The 13359-nt window shown below is 43.3% G+C and overlaps 1 protein-coding gene across 1 annotated transcript in view; it reads right to left on the minus strand.

Moving 5' to 3' along the window:
• Positions 1–13359, minus strand: part of LOC126473985 (potassium voltage-gated channel subfamily H member 8) — a 493833-nt gene that overhangs the window by 376320 nt on the left and 104154 nt on the right. Inside the window, exon 2 of the mRNA XM_050101374.1 lies at positions 10453–10590. Within this exon, the coding sequence (XP_049957331.1) occupies positions 10453–10590 (138 nt within the window). The remainder of the gene's footprint in view (positions 1–10452; positions 10591–13359) is intronic.

A 13359-nucleotide genomic window follows, 5' to 3' on the forward strand; every position in this document is an offset into this window, starting at 1 on the left:
AGAGAGACCACCACCATTATTCAGTAATGATAAACAGAATGGATGTAAAAGTTGAATAAGGAGGGTCGCAAAATGAACCGTATTATTTTCACCGACGACCACAGCTGTGGTTGCGAATCTTTGACTCTGTTTTCAACGAATAATAAATAAAAAGTGACCTGTAAACGTGAATGAACAGGGAGCAGAACTGTAACGCATTAATTTGGTTCAGTAAGTTATCGTGTTTCACTAAACGTTTATATAGTGCATACACCTCATAAGGTATTGCATTTAGCCTATCAGACGTCGATCAGTAGTGAAAACTCATACAGGTGAAAGTGTATCACTTGAAGGTGTGCCAGAATAGCGGCAGAAGCGGTCGAGCAAACATTGGTCCCGAATACCTGTTTACGATCCGCTGCTTACTTCGATATGATTGTCCCAGTTATTACGAATAATCCGCTGGATTTCTGTCGTTCTCATATCAAAATTGAACTGTACAACACTTCCGTTGACGCGGATGAAGAATTACAGAGCGAATTGTGGACTCTTGTCTTTGTTTATGCGATGATATGGGAGTGTTTTAAAGAATCTGTGTTTCAGTGCAGGGACACGCCTAAGTGAGAGATTAGCAGTCAACCGGATTGATAGATCCATTGAAGAAGTTTTAAAAGGATGATGAAAAATGCCTCGTGACTGCTCTTCAAAGCAGAAAATCAAAACGTCTTATCAGTTTATTTACACATAACAGTTTCTCAGGCCGGCCGCGGTGGTCTAGCGGTTCTAGGCGCTCAGTCCGGAGCCGCGCGACTGCTGCGGTCGCAGGTTCGAATCCTGCCTCGGGCATGGATGTGTGTTAGGTTAGTTAGGTTTAAGTAGTTCTAAGTTCTAGGGGACTGATGACCATAGATGTTAAGTCCCATAGTGCTCAGAGCCATTTGAACAATTTTTTGAACAGTTTCTCAAAGAATTTATTCAAAGACAAAGAATTTGTAAAAGGGAGGGTACAGTAGAAGGTATTCGTTAAATAGCCGGAAGTCAAATTCAAGGAATGAAGAGAACAGTGGCGACGTGGGCTCCAGAAAAGCTGGTAATGGAAGCAGAAATTACGTGAATCGAACCTGTTAAAATTTTATCTGTTTCTATATCTTATTATGCTATACAATGCCTCGTTCCTGACACTGCTTCTTCCATTATCCACAATGATGGGGAACGTAATACACCATAGGTTTTGGTTTCCGTGTGATATTCAGTATCCCACATTTCAGAGTAATTGGTCCTCACACGTTCGTTTAGCACAACTGATATTCGTTCGTTTTAAGCTGCTGAAATGTCTCTAATTGTTAGCTCCTATCGCGGCAATGACAACATAGACACTTATAAGCAAAAAACAGAGCCCAGTATCTACGATGAGTAATGTTACAAATCTCTGACTAGAACTCAGACATTAACGCCTAATCAGTTTCTTCGCCTACACTCTTCAGATAAACACCTCCTACACTAGCAGATAGAAAGTTATTCTATCCACGTCAGCAAATATTGTAATGGGAGACAATTTGCTTGTGGGAAAGTTTAATTGTAAGGAAGGAAGCACTATATATTTACATTACTATTTTAAGAACTGAGCTTTGTTTAGCGATAGTTTTCGTTAATTTATGATATTAGTGGCAATCGATATTTTCGGTGTTCTATGAAGACACAGTTTGCTATATATACTACAACCAAAAAGTTTCAATTATCCACAAAATACTGTGTTATTTTATGGTTAATCGATACGTGCTCTTTCTTTCGACTGAAGAAATAGGAACACTTAATGTGATTTTAATGAGATTCTGACATATTACCTAATATTGACGAAAATTTCAATTTTAATTCATTAACTTCTGCATGCATCATTGCAGATCGTGACAAAGTGGAGCGAAAGTTATAATCTAAGTTTTAGTGAAAGGTTTATCTGCATTTTCATGAAGAAATTTACATTTATTTTATCAAACAATTGGCGTTAGGCAAAACACGCACGTTACGCACAACTTTAATGTTTTACACAATTTCTGTAAAGTGAAAATCTTTACTGCATACTTTTCCGAGTCGTGTAAAGAGCGTTCTCGGACAGCTCATAAAATGTGTAGCACTTTTCGCATTTCATAAAATGCTTACTATGACTTCTGCTCTCATCGTGAATGTGTGAGTCACTAACAAAGATTAATAAACCTATTGAAGATCTGCACACCAAATATAAGAACGTATCAGTTGTGTGGCATGATTTCAGGTCGTTATTATAAACAGAAGACCTTGGTGTTAATTATTTACTAAACCACCATCCAACCAAAAAAGTAGAAGAAGGATTTTCATCTGCAAAATTATCAATACTTTTTGGAGGCAACGTTCACGTACCCTGCATCGGCTGATTTTTCTGTACTCATTGAATTTATAGGTGATTTTCCACTGGGCGTGGAAAATCAAAAAACGTACAGATGTTTCTACATGTCTTTGGCAGGAGAGCAGCCTCTTTGCACACTAAATTGTCCTTCAGCTTGGACCAAAATATTTGCAAAGAGTTATTCGTGTTTATCTGAAACGTATTTTTAAATATTTTAGATAGAGGCTCTCTGTCTCATAATTTTTCATCATCAGTTGCCATGTTTTGAGCAGAACTGTATACACATGACTTCATGTGCAAATTGCAGACCTACACATTTTATGATTACATATCTTCATGATATATAAATTAATAGCTGACCAATCGAAAGGAAATATACAAACAGTAGGAAGTACAAGAAATAAGGGACCGTGCGACAATAATAAACGACCGAGCGAACTACAAGGATTTTTCACTGAAGTGCACTGATGAGCCAAAACATGATGACCACATGCTTAATGGCTTGCTTGTCCATGTTTAGAACTGAGTATATCGCTGATTTTGCGTAACAGGGACCCGACAGTGTGTTGGTAGATTTCTGAAAGAATGTGCCATTAAATGTGTACACACGTGTCATGTAATTCGCGTAAATAACGGGCTGCTGATTTGCGTAAGGGATGGTGTTGCCCGATATCGACGCAGATGTGTTCCATCAGGCGAATTTGGTCGCCTCGACATCAACATGAGTTTACTCTGCTCCTCAAACCACTACAGCAGGCTCTGGATCAGAGACACGGATAATTATACTGCTGAAAGTTGACGTCGCCGTCGGGGGTAACGTCAAGCTCGAAGGGATGCTGTCAGCATGTCTTCGATTACTACCACAGGTCCCATGCAACCGCAGAAGAGTGTCTCCCTTTGCATAACACTCTTACCACCAGCCTGCGTCCGTGGCGCGCTACACGTTTCGAGCCGTCGTTCACCTCACTGATGGCGTTTGTGGAGACGACTATCGACCTTGTGAGCAAAAATGTGATTCACCCGATGAGCCGATATGTTTACATCGATCGATGTTCGAATCCTATTCGTTTCGTGCCCACAGCAATTGTTACTGACGATGTCACACGGTCCAAATGTGAACATGTAAGGATGGTCTACTGTGGAGCTCCGTGTTCAACGACGTACGATGAACGGTGTGCTCCGAAACACTTGGGCCCGCACCAGAACTGTGCTCTTTTGGCAGAGATGCCACAGATCACCATCCATCCTACTTTACAGAGCAGACAAGCTTACTAACCCCACATTTTGTAACGAGTTGTGGACATCTTGCCATTTAACGACTATTGGTACGTCCGCTGTCCTTCTACCTCTTTCCGCATACGCTCACGACAGTAGCACGTGTTCATTTGACCAACTCTGCTGTCTTCCAGACAGGCTGGTAATAACAATCATCACTTTGTCAGTGGCTCATCTCAATGGATGTTCGCATGCAGCCCCCATTTTCGCTAGGGTGATTCCTCGTCCGTGTCCGCTCTGCTTACACACTTCTGTTACCGCGTCGTGTGCCCGCAACGCCACCAGGCGCCGTCCAGCTTCGTGGTGCGCAGTGGTCATAATGTTTTGGCTGATCAGTGTAAGAACGACACATAGTACAAAGGTAACAGTATTGTATCATGCACTGAAAATTAATAGATACACAATTCGATTCTGGAAACGGGGCAAAAATCTAAGTATGAAAAAAAAAAAAAAACCAAAATACTTTAGTCAGTCAATCTTCAAGTTTCATGTACGTTAACCTTCTACCTTCATTCATTCGATACGTATGGAAAAGACCCAAAGATGAATTATTTTCTGTTACAGTAATTCAGTCAAAAGTTTTCACTCAGGACCATTGTCCAGAGGCAGTACTGCTCAAGCAGGTGACTAGCAGAGGAGAGCGATTCAATTGTCTGTTCTCGCGGGAGGGTTTCCTGGAGAAAGATTTGGGTACTGTACGGCAGTGTGCAGTGGCGCAGGTGCCTGGCGAATACACGCTGCTCGTTGTTCAGGAACCATTTGGCATCCTATGTGACAAGCTCCAGTTGCACGAGCAATAGCATCCTGTTTGATCGGCCTCTTGACTTTGGACAATTCGGTAATGTTCTAGCACAGACGCGCTGTTTGTCGAATGGCAGCCGTATTAGGACCCAATGTGTGACGAATATCTTTTTCATAAGATGCTTGCTTCCTCGTACCGAAGAGCCCTACCTCGCGTGTGGGATTTATTTTGGTACTCCTATTTCATTTTGCACGACGTCCTGACGCAATGGCGCAAATAATTCTATCCATTGTCCTCCTCTACTTTGGAAACCGTGATACGAAGTCAGTGTGATGACTTGGCGTTCAAATGCGTATCAGTTCTGGGGAAAAGTCGTCACGCACAAGCTTAGAGAGAAATTTGTACCTCATCAATAGGTATTTCTAACTAGAGTATGAACATCTGGTGCCGTCCATTTCGAGGAACTGTAAAGGACCTTTAGAAACCACGTTAAGATTGTACAATATGTGTCTGAAACGAAAAGTTATCGATCAGTCTGCATTAGTGGTATTAGCGAGCGGCAGTAGGACGTGTGCGCCTAATGTGAAAAATATTCAAATATGCTCAGCGATCCGTGGAATGGCACATGTTGAGAGCCGGCCGCGGTGACCGAGCGGTTCTAGGCTCTTCAGTCTGGAACCGCGCGACTGCTACTGTCGCAGGTTCGACTCTGCCTCTGGCATGGATTTGTGTGATGTCCGTAGGTCAGTTAGGTTTAAATAGTTCTAAGTTATAGAGGAGTGATGAACTCAGATGTTAAGTCTCATAGCGCTCAGAACCATTTGAACATGTTGAGAAATTCTGGGAGAGATCGGAAAACAAACATATAGACCTCCGGAGAGGCTGTAAAAGTAAACGTGATTAAGACTATATCGAGGGTCAGGTGGAAATAGGCGGGACACGTAACGAGGTGAATGAAAGATAGATGGACCAAGTAAGTTCGTTCCTGAACTCCGGGAGATAAAAAAAGACATGAAGGATGACCTAATGGAAGGTCGATGGGTGGCATTAAGAACACGAACGTACAATATTGATACGTATATCTGTAGAGCGCACAATATAGAGGAGATAATTATACACCTGTGAATGTCAAGCCTCTGACAACGATGAAACATAGGAATGACATTACAATCACTATCAGGTCTTAGAGTAATAGCGAAAGTATTTTGTGAACATCTGATTCGTACCCCCAGAAGCTTCTGCAGATGAGGAAATAGAAGAGGAGACATCTGAAAAGGGGACCAACTGCATACAAAAATGGTTCAAAAGGCTCTGAGCACTATGGGACTTAACTTCTGAGGTCATCAGTCCCCTAGAACTTAGAACTACTTAAACCTAACTAACCTAAGGTCATCACACACATCCATGCCCAAGGCAGGATTCGAACCTGCGACCGTAGCGGTCGCGCGGTTCCAGACTGTAGCGCCTCGAACCGCTCGCCAACCCCGGCCGGCAACTGCATACATGCCAAAGTTCCACGCTCTCAATGGAATCTATTGATTACGCTGAGTGCTGACCAGTGTGTGTCATCTTGAGAATTTCAGTTATCATGAGAATGTGATAGACTGGAAAAGAATCTCGAAAGATATAGGTTGATCAGCATTCTATCTCCATAACACGAGCATTAGCTCAGGTATGAAAAATATGGGGAAGGTAATTGGCTGTGTCCCATTCTTCGAGGGATTTATCTTGGGGGGAGGACTGGAACAGTGTGCACTCATGCTGAGGAGGTACTTGACCGAGCAGTAGCGGCTCCAGGTCACGAAATCTGACAACTACCTGGAGAGCGTTGTGCTGACTCCACATCTCTTCATACCGCTTCGAATGACACCATGGGCGGAGGATGACACGGCTGTCGGTTGATACCGATGGGTCCGCCATGGCCTGTGAACGGAGATTCGGAGATTACGTTTGGAAGATATAAATCAGAATGGCTAGCCTTAGATTTGGGCCCCGAATATCCAGACCCACTCCTCAGTACACCGTAATCACTGTACACCATCGCTCGGTAATGATCCTGACGGGCTGCTAGTGGGCTTACCTGATGAATCACACAATGATGGTGTGAACAAAACTGACAAGGCAGACGTATTCCTTTTTTTGTAATAAGAAATTCGTTACTTTATTAGTGCAGCTACCTAATTTTGCTAAGCACATCTGCGATGTGAGTGATCAGCTAGGTCAATTAGTTTATTAAACTCGGTATTCCGCAGCGGCTCCATCTATTTACTTTCGAGAAGATGTTCCCGTATCCTGCTCGTGCTCGTGAGCATTTGGCGCCACCACTGGACAAACACTATACGTTTCTGCTTCCGCAAAGCAAACAAGGCCATTTCAGCTCTACGGTGCAGCGCACCTCACTGTAACGGCTCCACAGGTGGTTTGGCGCTGTGCGCGCTACCAACAGGTAGCCCGCACTGCCGGAGCGCCGGGGGTGACATCATGCAGAACAGTGGCGGAAGGGGCGACAGGTGACAAACACAGATACTCATGCACATCAATGTTAACAGTAAACATGAAACACTCGAAAACACAACAGTTTCCAACTTAGAAACAACAAGAATCCCAAGCAAAAGAATCATGCGTTTTTATGTGGAGAAACATTTATCGATTTTTATTTACAGCCATCGTCCCCCTGGATCTTCACCTAGTATATTGAAAACCAATTATAACAAAAATGAGTTACATATCCAGCAACTGTGTTAGAAATGTGTCTTTTGAAATACCACATTTGCATTTAGTGAGATGTTGTGTTAGCTGCAAACACAGAACCTTTCATAACTCGTTTAAATGTCGGGAGGAATGTGTATCTGCAACAAACCGTTGCTCTCTCAATGTCCAGAGCAGTTCCATTCCCAGAGACGTTAATCTATAGAAACTGTAAATTTGTGTTGTTTGGAGTTCGTTATTAGTCATCTGAATGTTACTATTGCAGACGTCTTCTTTTAGTTACAGTTTTGCAGAGAAAGTTACCTATAATAGTTCAGTAATAACAGATTTTCTTAGATTCTCCATAGTTATGTAGTGCCGCTATTACTAATTGTTTCCTTCTCATTGTTATATTGTATACTTTCACGGAAACACTATTTTTTAAAAATAAAAGGATGTTTGTTTACGACTTGCAGGAAATTATGATGAAGGAAGCTTAGATTGTACACTCTCATCGACACCGAGAGTGTTGGAGATGGAGCACAAGCTCATTACACAACTTACCTTCTTAGCGCTGATCACCATTGACCCAATGGCGATGGTCGTGTGGTGACGTGGTATTCTCTCCACCCACATGTGTCTTCACTGTAACTACTTCGTCCTCTCCACCTATGTAGTATTGTCTTTCTTCTCCAGGAGTTTCATGAATAAATTTATAAATTTTAATAGTTCACACCGTACGTTATGCTGTTTGGGAATTCTGTTGTCTTCCAAACTCTTTGATTCCATACGATAATACGTGTATTTTTCAAATTCAGCCTGACAAACAGTATCTGACTACTATTCTGGGTTGCAGGTAGTACCGAACTGTCAATAATTAAGAAAATCGCTTCCATTGACGGTTAAAGCATAAAGAGAACGGAGGATCAACGAAATGTGCGCCTGCCATTTTTTATTTAATTTGCTTATGAATCTCCGCTCTTTGTCCACAATCTCGTCTGATTAGTGTTACATTTCGTTATATTTTTTCTTGATCTCTATTCCCAAGAATAATCTCTGCACTGTTCTTAGTAATCCATCAACGTCATTATTCTTTTTCCACTCTCTGCTGTTTCATTAATTGAAAATGGGTACTAACAAATATTCAGGTACATTCCCCATCTGGCTGTCGCTGCTGTAAGGAAATATCTCCAGGCGCTTTTCTTTGTGGCACTTTTAACTTCACTTCCGTACTTCACATGATCTTTTATTGTTAATACCGTTTTGTAACATCACTTTCTAACCCTTGTAGTAATTTTTTATTGCCGTGTTATGGCTTGCTCAGTTTCAGGCAGTGAAATGGTCAGTGGAGGTTGAGCAAATTATTTCGTAAATAAAAGGCAATTGGTTAGTTTGGGCTGCATTTCAAGTCTTTCACCTGTATTTCTTGCCAGGTAAGACTTGTTTCAGTTCTTCAGATCTTTTTCACATTTAGTTTTTAGAACGATGACAGTCTCATTCTTTCGATCATTTTTGCTTTGGATCACCCGTAAACCGAAGCTACAGAAAGTAAACTTTCCACTATCCCTCATAATAGCCGTTCCTCTTTGGAGCGAGCCGGACCTGTCGATTACCTCACTCCGCTATGTTTTAATTACCTCACTGAAAATCCGCATTTACACTTTATAGATGAATATGGGAAGAACGTACGACAGCAAAGTAATTCTATTTTAGGAAACACAATTCTTTAAGTTCTGTTTGTGTGTACATATATTCATTCAAATAAATGTTTAGCCTTTTACCAAATAAATCTGAAACACTGTAATGAATCTGTTGGTCATAACTCTGTTATATGGTTTTCGAGGCATTTTAATTCGCTAACCGTCTAATCTACGTATTACTCAAATGTGGATTTATAAATTTGAAAATTCTTGATGCACGGAGTTCAACATTTTAAAAATAATTTTTGTTCGGTTTTAACCGCTCGAGCTTGATAACATCCTTTCTCAGTAAATGCAACTATCGGTAACAGTAGACGATGCTTGAGAATCAGGTTCCACAGTAAAAAATTGGAGATGAAACAGTATCAGTTTAGGCCCGCATGGGAGCTATTCATTTATGTGGTATGAGATAGTAAATTTTAGCTCCTGGCAGTTTCCAGAATCTGTTCATAGAACCGACTTTCCAGCATTTCTTGCGGAACACATTGTCTCAGTACTTGCTTGATATGCCACTAGCACGTCAAAGCAAGTGTTTCATGCATGACTTCACTCCTGCACAGTTCAATGTGCGTGACAGAAATCACTCCAATTCACTCCAACCTCATATGTGGGTACATACGAAAGGTCGATCAGTTCTTTAGCTTACGCACATACCTATTTTAAACCACTGGGCTTCCTCCTGTGTGATTATGGTAGTTGGGCGGATTAGCTTTATCCTTCATTGAAGAAGCCCCTCGTCTTGCATGAGTCGCGGAAGAATGTGTGTAAGACAACGCATTATGCCAGGCGTATTTGACAGTGCTCAGTACCCACTGCAGTGGCGAAGCGCAGCCTGCATTTGAGCAGCAAGTGAAAGGCGATACCTTAAAAGAATTTGACTTCATTAAGTCAACGTGTTTCTTTAATAATATGTATGTTTTATCACCATTGTGTAAGATGTCATGAACTTAGCCAGTGTTGTTCAAGTATGTCTTGGCAAATTCGCGATGCGAATCTGTGGATGGAATGACGAGTGCGACTTGAATGTATGACACTGTGATTCTGAGAGTAGACAAGAATATTTTTCGTACATTATAAATGGAAGTATGATTGTAAAAAATTGAGCAAATAAGACAGTTAAAATATGGAAAAGTAGACACTTTCAATACAATTGCCTGAAATCTTGAAACTCGTTCATAACTTTCAGAAAAACAGTAAGATAATGAACACTTCTTTCAGTTAATATGACAATCTCATAGCTCGAAAAATATTTGAGGACTCTCATTGATATAGCGTTTTCTTATTGATTTTACGAGGGGAATTCGATTCCTAAATATTTACGACTACTTACGATACATCCAGTGTAATGTGTTAAGACTCAACCTTAAGTCATAATGAATTCCCTATGTTGTAAAGGAATGTATTGCGACGAAACATTTCTTTTTCGATGCTTCTTGGGGTTAACAACGAAATAAATATGAATTAACTGTAACTATAGAAGAAAATTAAAAAACAATTTTACTTTCAGAAATAAGAAAGAACAGAACAAATGGTGATCTTCAGGCAGGCAGAGAGGCGCGAGGTAGGGCTTCGACTCCAGGCAGGGACAGACGAGCAAAGGCGTCAGGCAACATGCGGGGTCTGTTCTGGGGTGGTCGCATGCCCAGGCAGGCACACCGACAAACGCCACTGAGGTGGATGCGACTCACCGCTGTCGTATAACTCACATATCTGCAACTCGGCCATCTTGGTGTGCGTGATGTCCTTGTGCGACGCGAGGAAAAGCACCACCTCCCTCTTTTCGTTCTTGATGGGCACAATGTCCAGCAGGCACCAGAATGGTGTTCCTGAAAATAGAAGGTAGCATCACTTCAGCTACTGTAGTACACCTGTAGAAAACGCATGATGAAAACCAGTGGAGCAATAATCCCACATTACCGAATATTTATTGACAAAATGTGACATGTCAACCAATCAAATACTTTTGCAGCACTTACATTCCTGTATTGAAGGGGAGCATGAAATGAAACAGTGAGACCTTTGTGCTGTACCCCTTGGACATTCGGCTGTACCGCAACACATTCAGACTGCCCGAGACTGTAACTGGCATTTCAGACTACATATCCACTGTTGGTAAACAGCACATACTTAATGGCAGACTTACGAAAAGCTCAGCGCAATGTAGTGGCGCCAGCATAACTACAGGCGGCGCTACAATCAAGGAACTATTTTACTGCACCTGTTACGTAAGGCCTGAAAACCGATAGTGTACTCATCCTCCGGACATGCTTATAACCAGCCGCCCGAGACTGTACAGCCCTTCACCAGCGGCAAACCCTACGGATTAGGGCACTACGAAAGATTCTTCATTTATCTTCCAAATCTTCAACGTTCTACCTTTACGATGTAGCGTGAGAATTGGAGGTTATCGACTGATTTAAGAACACTACCCAATCTTTCAACAGACAGACCAACTGGTTCGCTAACCCCCTCATTCGCCTCTTAGCTGGAACCCATGATCCTCGTGACCTCTAGAAACGTCCAGGTATCTTACCGCGCAGTGTGTAAGAGTCCACAGTTGGTGGCTCTGGCCCAATACTACCTACGCAAACCCGACATCATACAGAATAACCAAATATCCTTACATACTTAACTCCTTCCATGTAGATGCAGCAGTAAATGCCGTCAAGGTAAACACTCCACTCCACTCCACGAGGCCGGCCAGAGTGCCCGAGCAGTTCTAGGCGCTTCAGTCTGGAACCGCGCTACCGCTACTGTCGCAGGTTCGAATCCTGCCTCGGGCATGGATGTGTGTGATGTCCTTAAGTTAGTTAGGTTTAAGTAATTCTAAGTTCTAGGGGACTGATGACCTCAGATGTTAAGTCCTACAGTGCTCAGAGCCATTTGAACGAAAGGCTTCCAACGTCTGTGCATGGTACCGGGCCAAAATTTGACTGACCCACGACTCAGTTGTATCGTGAGACGCGTATTGGTATCAGGCGGCTTCTGCCCTCCTCTACAACGATCCTGGGGCGTCTTACAAATCCGGCATTCACCGTGAAGAGAACCGGACGCCAATGGTCAGAGTTCCGTTCCAGGTGTCCCCTTCTTTGAGCACCATGGGACTGTGAGGTTTGTACAGTCTGAAACGAACGTTAAGAGTCCAAATTGATCGTATGGATACCATCGTGTACGCTTTTTCCACGTAGCTCTCCCAGTCCCCAGCAGAAAAGCATGAATAAATTGACTGCTTTCTCCTCGAGTGCCTGAGGGCCCTAATTTGTCGGTAGTGGTCGCTGGGTGGTGTTGCTGGCAAAAGGCGATCACTGTGAACTAGATATTCCTTGTTTTGCACCCACCGATAGCCGCAAAATGTTATAATGACGTCACTATGGTTTGCGTTCCAGCCGGCAATATCTTGTGTAGACAAACCCTGCTTCCCGCAGCGTGACGACATGCGCGCCATCTAGGCTTAAAATAAGCCTGAGAGGCTCGTTGACAGACACTGCTTTTACAAAGACCGCAATAACCTGTTCGTAGCACATCCAGGCGATCTGGAATGCATTTAAAATGTTGTTCACCATTTTTTAGTTAATGTAATTATTTCTGGGTGACAAAAATTTAATGTTTTTCCACGTAAACACTCTACGTCATTTTTGTTCCTTCTGTAAAAATAATATCTGTGCATGTTGCACGTCATTTTGTGTGTGCTTGCGGCGTTCATTTGTCACCTGAAGACAGCCTAAGAAGCCGAAAGCCGCCGGTACGTGAACTAATAAATATGATTTTGCACAACGTTATGATATGTTTCCATTTAATATTAAAAAATGGAATTTTTTTACAAGCGCACGGAACATACACTCCTGGAAATGGAAAAAAGAACACATTGACACCGGTGTGTCAGACCCACCATACTTGCTCCGGACACTGCGAGAGGGCTGTACCAGCAATGATCACACGCACGGCACAGCGGACACACCAGGAACCGCGGTGTTGGCCGTCGAATGGCGCTAGCTGCGCAACATTTGTGCACCGCCGCCGTCAGTGTCAGCCAGTTTGCCGTGGCATGCGGAGCTCCATCGCAGTCTTTAACACTGGTAGCATGCCGCGACAGCGTGGACGTGAACCGTATGTGCAGTTGACGGACTTTGAGCGAGGGCGTATAGTGGGCATGCGGGAGGCCGGGTGGACGTACCGCCGAATTGCTCAACACGTGGGGCGTGAGGTCTCCACAGTACATCGATGTTGTCGCCAGTGGTCGGCGGAAGGTGCACGTGCCCGTCGACCTGGGACCGGACCGCAGCGACGCACGGATGCACGCCAAGACCGTAGGATCCTACGCAGTGCCGTAGGGGACCGCACCGCCACTTCCCAGCAAATTAGGGACACTGTGGCTCCTGGGGTATCGGCGAGGACCATTCGCAACCGTCTCCATGAAGCTGGGCTACGGTCCCGCACACCGTTAGGCCATCTTCCGCTCACGCCCCAACATCGTGCAGCCCGCCTCCAGTGGTGTCACGACAGGCGTGAATGGAGGGACGAATGGAGACGTGTCGTCTTCAGCGATGAGAGTCGCTTCTGCCTTGGTGCCAATGATGGTCGTATGCATGTGCGTG

The sequence above is a fragment of the Schistocerca serialis genome, chromosome 1 (genome assembly GCF_023864345.2).
Source record: "Schistocerca serialis cubense isolate TAMUIC-IGC-003099 chromosome 1, iqSchSeri2.2, whole genome shotgun sequence".
NCBI lineage: Eukaryota > Metazoa > Arthropoda > Insecta > Orthoptera > Acrididae > Schistocerca > Schistocerca serialis.